The sequence below is a fragment of the Colius striatus genome, chromosome W (genome assembly GCF_028858725.1).
Source record: "Colius striatus isolate bColStr4 chromosome W, bColStr4.1.hap1, whole genome shotgun sequence".
In the NCBI taxonomy this organism is placed as follows: Eukaryota; Metazoa; Chordata; class Aves; order Coliiformes; family Coliidae; genus Colius; species Colius striatus.
This window is the reverse complement of record NC_084789.1, coordinates 16,690,527-16,702,328: the sequence shown is the minus strand read 5'-3', so window position 1 is coordinate 16,702,328 and position 11,802 is coordinate 16,690,527. Positions and strand designations below refer to the sequence as shown.

Here is an 11,802-nt window from a genome sequence, read left to right as displayed (position 1 = left end):
GTCAGGAGTGTGATTAAGTGGGGCTCAAGCAGGAGCTTGGTCCAAGTCCCTCTGCTGTGTTTGCTGAGGGGCTGGGACTTAATTTTGCAACAGCTCAGTGCCTGCAGGCAGGGCTACAGAGCTGCTTTGCCCCCAGCTGCCTGCTTGAGGGGTGCTCTGCCCAAGCCTGGGGACATCCATCCTGTCTGGATGCAAATGCTCATCCCTCGGCCGAGGGACCCGGGGTAAGGGCCACAAGTCAGACATCTCATGCCCATCACCTTGGGGAAGGTGTCTCACCAGAGGAGTAGCACACACGGGGCTCAGCTCCACATACTCCCATTCCCCAGGGCCCGGAGCCCATCAGCCCATCACAGTGGCCAGATCACAGCCTTCCCTCTCCCTGGCCACCGCTAGTGGCCACTGTTGCCGCCGGCTGCCGGGAGCATCGGCAGAGCCACAGTCCTCGCAGCAAGATGGCTGCTCCCATGGTTCCGTGAGCGTGGGGCGGCTGCTGCAGGCTTTATTCCCGCAGCCGCCGAGCTCGGGACAACGGCCACGCTGGTGGGAGGGATACCCACCCCCACGGACTGCCAGGCCGAGCGAGGAGATCACTGATGCTTCCTGCCTCCCAGCCTTCTTTTCCTTTTTTCCTTTTTTTTGGACTTTGCATTGTTTGCCTGGGTTTCGATTTTTAATTCGATTTTATTTTTTTTTCTTTCTCCTATTTAAATACCAAAATCTGGGAAATTTGCAAGCCCCCTCACCCCAAAGCTTATGGCAGCCTTTAAATGGTACGTATGGGGGGGGGGGGGGGGGCGGATTGTTGACGGATCCGCAATCGCGAAAAGCTTATCTACACAGGAATGCAGATAAGCAGGCACTTCTTTATTATGCAGTGCTGGGAAAACACGGGGGATAGCTCTTCCATACGTGTGTTTGATATTTCAGAAATTTGTCAATTAGTACTTTTAATCCTTGTTTTGCCTCAGATTTTATTGGATATTGTCTCACTGTGATCGATTTTACTTTTTCTTTTATTTCAATTTTTACTAGTTGTGCCAATTTTGATTTTCCTGGAATCTCAGTTTCCCACACTATTGGGATCACTGCATTCTCCACTTCTGGAGGTAATTCTAGCACCTTTGGTTTTTCTTTTATCATCAATATTTCTCCTGTCTTTGATTCAGGTATTTTTAGTAACAAGTCTCTGTTTTCAAAGACAATTTGTGCATTTAATTTAGATAAGTCCCTCCCTATCAGGGGTATGGGACATCCTGAAACATGCAAAAATTCATGTGTTATAACTTTATTGCCAAATTGTAAATTTAAGGGTTGCAAAAATGGCCGCTTTTCCTCTTTCCTGGTGGCTCCCACAATATTTGCAGTTTTAGTTCCTATTGCTCCTCTACATGTATTTAAAACTGAATATGTTACTCCCATGTTTATATTGGGTTCTATTCTCTGGTTTGTTTGGGGTTTTTTGTTTGTTTAGTTTTGTTTTTTTTTCTTTCTCACTTTATCTGGATGCTCCTTATAGGAGTCAGTTGATTTTTTTTTTTTTTTTTTTTTTTCTCAGAGAATTAAATCAGAAAGTGAGAAAGGCACTTTCATGTGGAAAGGCACTATCTGGAAAGGGCTGGGAGCCCTCCCTAGAACCAGCACTCCAGGATGTATCCTTGTCAGGTTGCTGGGTCCCTGTTCAGGTTCATGTTGGGGAGCGGGTTAGTGAGAGAGGGTGTATACATAGGAACAGCTCTCCCCCTTTAAGGTCCTCCATATGTATGCTTCGTTGTTAGTTACCAATCTCAGGGTTTTTATACAGCTCAAACAAAAGGATCACATTTGCCAACAAAAGCATGCATAAAATGTCCATCTATCAATTTAGCCCTTCACCTTGATTGGTTCTCAACCAACACAAAATTTCCAAAATCATGGTGATTGGTCAAAAAATATATCAGTCCCTTTGTTTTAGTAACAACTAAGGTAACAGCCAAGGTAACCTAACAAATACATTCACCAGGGTCTCATAGCTAAGGTAACAGGTGTGGTATGTAACTCTTGCAGTTTGATCCTTATGTGATTAAAATGAATACTTACTTAATCAATAGATGTTTGAGTTATTTGCAAGTGTTTAGCTAATTGATTGAACTATTACTAGATGATTAACAAGTGCTTGACTACTTATTGTGATGATAAGTTGTTAACTAAAATAATTGTATTTCTGCAACAGGATGGGCATGCAGGGCTTGGGTGCTGGAATTGTATGCTGCTCTGCTCACCCTCACCCTGGTAGGCATAAAGTGGCCATCAGCCAAGGCCGATGCACCAGGGTACGGCTTATACCAGAGTGTCACCCCCACTCCTGAGCTATCCCTTTTCCCTACATGTGGCTTGATCCCTGAGGAAATGCAGTACTGCTTTTTCCCATGGCCAGGGAGTGAGGGACACAGTGGCAGTGGAGAGTGCTCAGGGCTGGTGCTGCTGCACAGCAGGTGCTGTGGGAAGTGATGCTGTGGTGCTCTGCCCCATCCTGAGCTCCTCCCATCCCTGAGCACCCTAGACACCAATTGCTGGTTGTTTGGGGTTTTTTTTCCCCCTCTTTCCAAGGCAGTAGTTTTTGCTGGAGCAAGGGCTGTGTGTAGGTGGGGATGGGTTTGGGAACAAATAGGGTTAGTGACAGAGAAGGAATGGGGAAAACAGCCCTCTGGGGCCATGCACCACCCCGATGGCAGCCCTGCCATGCTGAGCTGGACACCTGCCCAGCACAGGGATCCAGGGGTCCAGGGCATGCTGGGCACCTGAACCACGAGTGAGGCTGTCAAAGGCAGCAGAGCTGACCCTGCTGAGCCCTGAACCTCACTGGGGCATGGTAGAGACACTGGCACCATCTCAACCCTGGCAGAGCCCATGTCCCCTGAGGAATGTCTGATGGGTGCTGGTAGCTGCAGAGGAAACATTTAAGCAGGATGAGTCTGAGCTTTGATTCTCATGCATGGAGTCTGTCACAGCTTCCCAATTAACATGCCAAGGAGGAGCCACTGCTCTGGTCAGCTCATGGCAGCTCCTGAAGCAGCTGTGGGAATCATTCCCTGGGTGCTCTCAGCTGCACCGAGCTGTGATGTGGGACCCAGAGGGAGAGCTGGCTCTGGGAAGCAAAGCAGACCACGTTAATAGGCGAAGAGCAAGATGCAGAGGGAATCCTCATGGCTGTTGCAAGCCATTAAAGTTTTGTCCTCTCTCCAGGCAGGAAGGAAACTCTCATCAGGGTTGTGTCCTGGGGTTTCTCTCTGCTTTCTTGGAAGCATTCATGGCTGACTGGTTAGAGCTGAGTTTTGGACTAACAAAGCCCTACCCTGACTTGGGCTGCCCGCTCTGGTCCTTCTATTCCTGTCCCCTGCTCTTGCAGAACTGGCTCATAGCTCCTGGTTTGCTAGGAAGAGCAAGGATGAGAGTTCCCACGGCTGGAAGCAGAAGGATAATGCTGAAGATGTACACATGTCTGGAGAACTGGGACAGGACTGCTCAGGGGTGGCAGCAATGGGAAATACGGGTGCTGAGGGTCCACCCCGTGCAGAGGATCCGCACTGCACCATCCCTGTAGCACCCACCTCTGCAGGGTGAGGTGTGTGGTGCCTGGCTGGCACGTGGGCTGTGGCCAGGCTTGGAGATGCCAGTGCTGCCTACTCCTCTGTCAACTTCTGCCTGAGGACTGATATTTTCCTCTCTGGACAGAGAATTTCTTGGCCTCTGATGCCTTTTTAACAGGTTGCTCGGGTTTCTGTGATGGAGAAGCAAAACGGGAGCATCTATCCTGTCCGGTGTGGCAGGAGGCTTTGGCATGTCTGCTCTCTGTCGGGAGGAGAGGGTTCCCTGAAAAGCTGGGTGCAACTAGAAGAAACAACCAGAGCTGGGGGAAAACTTAGGGCTCAGGGTTAGACCTCAAAAGACCAGCAAGGCAGCAAGCAAAGATGGGCGACTGCTTCTGGGCACCCTGGGACAGACGGCCGCTCCTTCCCCTCCTGCTGTCAGTAAAGAACATTTCTTGGCCCCAGGGAGGGTAGTTGGACAAAGGGAGCCCCATGGCTGTGGTAATAACTCCAGCCTGCAGTGCTGGTAACTCCACTACTACCTGGCCAGCATCTCCCAGGGCACCCCAAGGGAAACCTCTGCTCTGTGGGAGTGGGTATTTGCAGCTCTGGGAGTTGGACTATTGCTTTTAACACCTAAATCATGAGGCTTCCCACTTCTTCCTGAGAGCTGTGGTAATGGCTGTGGTGCTTGGGGTTTGTTCTTTAGAAAAACCCTCACGGGTTTCTCAGCAAGTTACGTAGACTGACTGTGTTCCCTGGTTTACACTGCTGCTGAATGTCCATTTTCTTTCTTTTTTCCTCTGCATTTTAGTTCTTCCCCTTTCTCTACCCTGCACTGGGTTTCTCCTCCTTTTCCTCATCCCATCACCTTTATCAAGGCTCAGTTTGGTTTTTCAGTCCATTTTATGTAAGGATGCAAGGATTGGACTGAGTGGGACTTAAGTATAAGAAGGGAGTTAGATGGGTGCTTAAATACTTCAGCTACATTATTTAAATATTTGTGTAAGTGCTTTGCAGCCTCTGGTTCTTGTAGATGTTGACAAGCCCTGTTTGAACTGGGTCCTGGGAAGGATGCTGGGCTGGGCACTGGCCGTGCAGAGCTCAGCCCCACTGCCATAGGATGTGTTGTGGCTTTGGCAGTTTCCTGGGATAGAGACAAATGAGGGAGGAATGAAAATACACACACGCATATGTTTCTGAGCTGGTCTCCCAGTCATCCTTGTTCAACTCTGGGTCTCTGGCACTTGCTGTCAGCAGCAGGTGCTGCTCCTTGTGGGGTTGAATCCTCCTTTTTAGAGGTTTGGTCCAAAGCCAGCTTTGAACCTTCCATACCTTCCCAGCATCAGCTGCAGCATGGAGGCCTGGTGTGGTGGGGAAGCATGATTGGATATCCTTGTGACTTCAAGGAGGACCAGTGTGTTGCCACTCCTGGTGCTTGGTGGATTCCCCTTGAGCAGTGCTGGGTCAGTGGCACAGCCCTGCCTTGCCTGAGCACTGTGCCACCAGAGCCCTTCATTAGCAGCCAAGAATAAACAATGAGCGCAGACCGAGGCTTGCAGGGCCCTAATCCCTTTCCCTTGTGTCTCTTTCATCTCCATTTGGGCCAGGAGAGTTGTAAAAGACCTTACTAAATTAAATGTAGAAGCTGCTCCTCCAAGGCATGTTTCGGTTCAATTGTAGCGTTTGATTTCCCAGCCACAGCAATATGGTGCCTCCAGGGAAAAAGCCAGCTGGGGAAACTTCCAATTCCAATAAAAAATGTAAGCGCTATTTCAATGAACACTGGAAGGAAGAATTTACTTGGCTGGAGTTTGACTATGAGAAGAAACTCATGTTTTGCATAGAGTGTCGGCAGGCACTGGTGAAGAATAAGCACGGTAAAGCTGAGAATGCCTTTACCATGGGCACGGACAACTTCCAGCGCCATGCACTGCTGCGGCACGTCACCTCCGGCGCCCATCGTCAGGCGCTGGCAGTGAACCAGGAGCAACTGGCCTTCAAGACCCGTGTCCACAGCCAGCCAGAGCTGCGCTCGCTCATCAAGGTGGAGGTGAACCCAGTGAAGGTGGCCATCCTCACCACCATCTACTGGATGGCGAAGGAGGAGATCCCAGATGAGAAGTGCTCCTCCCTGATCGACTTCCAGAAGTTCAACCTGTGCCAGACGCTGCTGGCCTCTGAGAACAGCGAGTACTACCACCCCAGGAGCATCAAGGAGATGCAGGTGTGTATATCAGGCTGTGCCCACCTTCGGTGGCTGCTTTGGGGCCAGATAGTGCCGTGTGACCACCTGCCTGCACCTGCCGCTTCAGCAGAGCAGGTTGGATGTCTGTACCAATAAGCTGCAACTGGGAGCTCCACGCTTCCCACCACCCTGTCGAGCGCCCTCTTGGCTTAACTTTGGGTGCTGCATGTGCAAACAGGAGCCTAAAGCATGAGCTCCCATCCCACAGGCCTTGGTGAAAGGCGGCAGGGCAAGTGTGTGCTCTGCCTCACTGGGGCCAGAGTTGTCTTTGCAGTGGGAATCACTGGATCCTCCCAGCAGCATCAGTTATCCTGCCTCTCTACTCTGCCCTGGTGAGGCCTCATCTGGAGCCCTGTGTCCAGTTCTGGGCTCCCCAGTTCAAGAGAGACAGGGAACTGCTGGAGAGAGGCCAGCGCAGGGCCCCCAAGATGATCAGGGGACTGGAACATTTCTCTGATGAGGAAAGACTGCAGAAACTGGGACTGTTCAGCCTGGAGAATAGAAGACTGAGGAGGGATCTCATTAACGCTTTTAATATTTAAAATGTGTATGTCAAGAGGATGGGACAAAACTTTCTTTCTGTTGTCTCCAGTGACAGGACAAGGGGTAATGGACATAAGCTGGAACACAAAAAGTTTAATTTAAACACAAGAAAAAACTCATTTGGTGTTGAGGTGAGGGAGCCCTGGCACAGGCTGCCCAGGGAGAGTGTGGAGTCTCCTTCTCTGGAGGTTTCCAAACTCACCTGGACATGTTCCTGGGCCTCTGATTGAGGGGAACCTGCTTTAGCAGGGGGTTGGGCTGGATGATCTCTAGAGTTCTCTTCCAACCCCCATCATTCTATGATCAGCCTGGGAGGACGGGAGCTGGATGCCGTGGTAGAGGCAGGCAGGAGGCTGAGCAGGGAACTGGTGTGCCTGGCTCACAGGCAGAGCAGGGTCTGAGGCCTCTGTGTCAGCATTTGCTGATGGGCAGGGCACATCTACAATGTGTTTGGGACCACTGGCCAGGTCCACAAAGCCAGGTTGCTCCAGGATGTGCTCTAGTCCCACAGGGGAGCTGGGCGATGGGCCTGTTCTTGGCACCTTCTTGGTGTCACTCCCTGATGTAACACAGCAGGAGAAGGCGATTGGCTATATCAAAGGGCCTCAGGCTTGTGGACACACCTGCTTCCAGAGGTGCAGGGAGAACAAGAGTATCCTCTCCTGTCTGAGCCTACCAGGCTGCTTAAGGACAAAAGTTTAGGAGTTCAATTAGCACATGAGAATGGTGGGTTTTCCCTCTTTTTCCCTAAACTGAGTGATCAGAAAGGTCAGGTAGCTGGAGAGTTTAGAAAGGATTTTCTTAATTTTACAAATGCTTCATGCCTGTTAAAGTCAAATTAAAATTTTAGCAAGTCTTGGCTGTCTACCAGGCTTTTTAGATCTCTAAAGAGCCTTATTTTGCTGCAAATAGACAAAATCCACTAATTAGGTTTCTCAGCCAGAAGTTTTACTTACAGTACTGACACACAGCAAGGAAATTTTCCTGGGGCATTTGCCTGAAATGAGGAAAGCTGAGTAGAGTAGGAAAAGATGCTGCAAAATTTTACTGCTGTTCCTACCTGTGCTGTAAAGCAGGAATGTAATTGCTGAATTTTCTACCCAAGTATTGAGTTGTTGGTCTTGTCTCGCTTCCTGCACAGGCGGGGTCTTGGGAAGCTGGAGGACAGGGAATTGGAGGCTTAGTGCTGCACTGGCAGTCTTCACTCCTGCTGAAGTTGTGGGGCTCTGACTCCCATGTCAGGGCAAGGACCTTCAAGCTCTCTGCAGCTTCCCTCAGTGCTTGGACTGCAGGACAGGAGTGGGAGGAGACAGTGTGTTAGAAAATGTTGGCCAGCAGGTCAAGAGAGATTCACCTCCCCCTTTACTCTGCCCTGGTGAGGCCTCATCTGGAGCTCTGTGTCCAGTTCTGGGCTCCCCAGTTCAAGAGAGACAGGGAACTACTGGAGAGAGGCCAGCACAGGGCCACCAAGATGATCAGGGGACTGGAACATTTCTTTGATTGGGAAAGGCTGTGGGACCTGGGGCTATTTTGGTTGTGAGAAGACTGAGGGGGGACCTTATCAATACTTACAAGTACTTAAAGGGTGAGTATCAGGAGGATAGGGGCAGACATTTTTCTGTAGTGGCCAGTGACAGGACAAGGGGTAATGGATACAAGCTGGAACACAGGAAGTTCCACTTGAATGTGAGGAGAAACTTCATTACTATGAGGGAGCCCTGGCCCAGGCTGCCCAGGGAGGGTGTGTAGGCTTCTTCTCGGGAGGTTTCCAAACCCTCCTGGACACGTTCCTGTGCCCCCTGATCAAAGGGAAGCTGCTTTAGCAAAGGGTTGGGCTGGATGAGCTCTAAAGGTCCCTTCCAACCCCCACCACTCTGGGATTCCATGGAAAAAAGAGATTTCCAGCTCATATATGGACTTGTGTGTCCAAGTTGATTAAGGGCTTTTTTCCGACTCAGGACCTTGCACCACTATTGGGGAGACCTGAGGGTGGGAGCCTCACAGCTCGCTTTGCACCGGATGTTGTGCATCTCCCACCTGCTTTTGAAGTTCATTTGTGTTTCTGTTTCCCTCCCCACCTGCCCTGTGCACCTTCTTTAACTGGCTCAGGCAGCGATTGCCAAAGTCCTGCACAATGAAGACAGGCACAGGATAAAAACCTCACCGTTTGTCGGGTTGGTGGTGGACGAGATGGTGGATGTCCTAGAGCACCGCAGCCTGGCCATGTTCACCACCACCGTCTCCCCCTGCAATGGACAGACCTCTGCCATCTTCCTGGGGAGCTTTGAGCTGCCTGCTGGGGAGGCCTCCACATTGGCGGGCAAGGTGGGTGAGGTGATGCACTCCTTTGGCATCCCCACCATGAAGATCATGTGGCTCAGCACTGACAGTGTCTCGCTGGTGGCTGAGCAGCTGAGCGGGATGGGCACCACACTGACCTCCCTCTGCCCACTCCTCATGGAGATGCACTGCCTGTCCCATGGCAGCTCCCTGCTGTCGGCTGACAGCATCATCAGCACTGAATACCTCCAGAAATATGAGACCACCATGGATACTGTGTACAGGCTCTACTCCAGCTTCAGGGGGGAAAGCAATGGCTTGCAGGAGCTGCAGAGCGTCCTGGACCTCTGTGGGATAGACCTCAGGAGCCCCAAAGCCATCTACTGGACTTCTGTTTTCCCAGCTGTGGAAGCCATTGATTCCTTGTGGCCCATGCTGGTGCTGCTGCTGGAGAGTGAGGCAGAGCAGTCGCCTGTGGCCCATGGTCTCTGCAAAGAGCTCAAGAAGTTCCAATTTGTGGCCTTCACCAAGATCCTCCTGGATGTCCTCCCCATCTTCCAGAAACTCAGTTGCCTCTTCCAGATCGAGGACTTTGACCTCTCCATCCTGAAGCCCATCGTCTCTGCCACGGCTACCACCCTGCAGGCCCAGAAGAGTGCCAGCGGCCAGAACCTCCAGGAGTTCCTCAACGAGATGAAGGAGCACCCGCGGGATGACCGGGAGGGCGAGAGCCGCCTTTACTACAAGGGTATCGAGCTGACCAACTGCTCCGAGGTGCACCTGAAACATTTTGAGTGCCTGAAGGAGAGCTACCTGGAGACTATGCGGGTCAACCTGCTGGACAAGTTTCCCAACAGCATCCTGGAGGCCATCAGCTCCTTCTCAGTCATCTTCAATCCTAAGTGCTACCCCCAGTCTTTGGAGGACATTGGCAGCTATGGGGTTAGTGAGCTGAATTTCCTCCTGCAGACTTACTCCCGGGTGGTGGTGAGTGAGAGGGCCCTGAGAGATTTCCCCGTCTTCAAGAAGATTGTCTTCAGCCTCAGCCAGCTCTCCTTCAAGGACTTCTGCATCAAGCTGGTCTACAGCAACTCTGAGATGCATGAGCTCTTCCCGGACTTTGCCATTCTCGCGGCCATCGCTTTGGCCTTGCCACTGGGCTCGGTCCTTGCCAAGAAGATCAGCCGTGGCCGGGAGCTGCTGAAGTGCAGCCGGTCACAGCACACAAAGGATGAGGGACTCTCTGACCTCATGAAAATTGCCATTGATGGGCCGGCCATCAATGAGTTTGACTTTGCATTGGCCATTGAATACTACGAGAGCATGAGGGAGTCTGGCTTCGTTGTGGCATAGGTGAAACGAGAGGTGGCTGGTGAAGGCTGCGGGCAGCCCTGAGTGCTGGCTTGATGCCACCTTTCCCCATCGCTGGTCACTGCCAGGGCCAGGCAGCCACCAGTGGTTAGTGACCTACTCCATACTGGGAAGAGGAAACGGGATTCTTCACGAAACCATGCTAGTCCCACAACCATCCCTCCCTCATCCCCAAAACATCCATCTGAATTGACCAGAATTTAAAATAACCTGAAATCCCAAATTGTGATGAGGATTTGTCATGATTCAGGCCCAGTCTGAATATCCAGGACAGGATTTTTTTTCAAGAGTTTGTTATTATTTTGTTTTATGGAGATGAAGGCAAATCTTCTCTTGAGCTAAAGTGTTACACTGCCTTTGCACAATGATACTCAGCAGCTTTTAGTTAATGCTCTGAAAAAAAAAAAAAAAATCTGATTTTTTTGTTGGTTTGAAGCCTTGAGAATGAATGCAGAAAAGGCAGCACATCTTTCTAGCTCTGTGGCAAACCCCAAAATGCCTGGTGGTGTCTTGTTGGCATTCCTTGTGCACAGCACTGAGTATTTTTAGCAGGGGCATCAAGTCATTTCAAGAGTTTTAGAGAATGATATTGTAATCACCGAGGAAATAGTAACTTTTAAATGCATCATTGTGTGTGTGTATATATATATATAAATATATTTAAAAGGTTTATCTTAATTTTCCTAGTGTTTGAAGTACAAATATATCTAAAAGGACTGTGGGGTTTTTTTGCAATGACAGAATAAATTATAAGCAAGGGTCCAAAACTAGTAAGTAGCAAATTCCTGGTCTTTCCAAAATGTCATCACCTGCCTATATTGCCTTTGCAGGCTGAGCTCTCTGCAACCTTTCAGCCAAAGAAAAGAGTATTTTAACATCTGCTTTTGGGACAAACCTGAGCTGTTTAGCTGGTGTTTTTCCTTTTAAACATTCCTTTTACCCCTGAAGTGAATGAAGCTGTCGGGAGTGTGTGTGTGTATGTGTGTGGTGGTTGAGCAGGGCAGTGGTGCCACAGGACACAGATGGGTGTTATGGGGCTTCTCTGGGTTTAGCTCAGAGGGATATTGTCTTCCATTCTGTCAGGATGAGAAGACCCTTCTGACTTGATTTTAATCTGCAATAAAGCCAACACAGAAGCCTGAAGTATCATATTGGTTTAACCTGGAGCACCAGATCCACCTGTGGGATTCGGCTCTGCTTTTTCATCAGGTAAGTTCACTGTCCCAAAGATGCAGGGTCTGTGTCTGGCGGAATTTGACCCCAGTGTCCATAATGCTGACAGTCCCTGCTGATCCCATGCAGTTGCCTCTGGCTGAAGGCAACATGGAAGGGCTGTGGGGGATGTCTGGCTCACTGCTCCCCCTCCTTCTTGGCAGCAGGACCTTCCTCTGTTCCAGCCTTGGCTCACAGAACCCCTCCAGCCCTGGAGGAGGGCTGAAGGGTGACACAGCCCCTGGAGCAGTACTCAGCCAGCATAGCTGCCTCCATGCTGGGGTCTCTCTGTTGTGGTCTGTCTGACCCAGCAGGTTCCACACCTCAGACCCCTGTGTTGGATGTGCAGATGGGATGTCTGGGGGTGCCTGGCAGCATCTCGCAGGCTCCCATGGGCACACTGTGCCCTATGCCTGTGGTAGAGGCAGGGAAAGATAGATTTCTGTTCTTGGGGCTGGTGGCAGGTGACTGCTGACAGCCCAGTGTCCCATGTCCTTCTGGCTGATGTGTGAGGTGGAAACACTGGTTTGATGGCAGCATATTTGGGTGAAGGCTACTTGCTCACAAGCATCCCCTGGT

The 11,802-nt window shown here is 50.5% G+C and overlaps 1 protein-coding gene across 2 annotated transcripts; it reads left to right on the top strand.

Moving 5' to 3' along the window:
* Positions 1 to 452: 452 nt before the first annotated feature.
* On the top strand, positions 453 to 10,608 carry LOC133628538 (uncharacterized protein C17orf113-like). Of its 2 annotated transcripts, none has more exons than XR_009820736.1 (3): positions 453 to 773; positions 1,036 to 1,109; positions 1,559 to 2,072. XR_009820736.1 is itself a non-coding variant. In XM_062016843.1 (3 exons), exons 1-3 carry the CDS (start codon positions 757 to 759, stop codon positions 9,991 to 9,993), a joined length of 2,070 nt encoding a protein of 689 aa, XP_061872827.1. In that variant the 5' UTR covers positions 453 to 756; the 3' UTR covers positions 9,994 to 10,608. The 2 variants fall into 2 exon arrangements, 1 of the variants encoding a protein (XP_061872827.1); XM_062016843.1 differs by lacking the exons at positions 1,036 to 1,109; positions 1,559 to 2,072 and adding exons at positions 5,268 to 5,796; positions 8,470 to 10,608.
* Positions 10,609 to 11,802: the final 1,194 nt, after the last annotated feature.

What these genes read in the sequence shown, in the direction of transcription:
- LOC133628538 (XM_062016843.1), top strand. An exon ending in GGAGCATCAAGGAGATGCAG is followed by an intron (nt 5,797 to 8,469) that starts GTGTGTATATCA and finishes TAACTGGCTCAG; the next exon opens with GCAGCGATTGCCAAAGTCCT.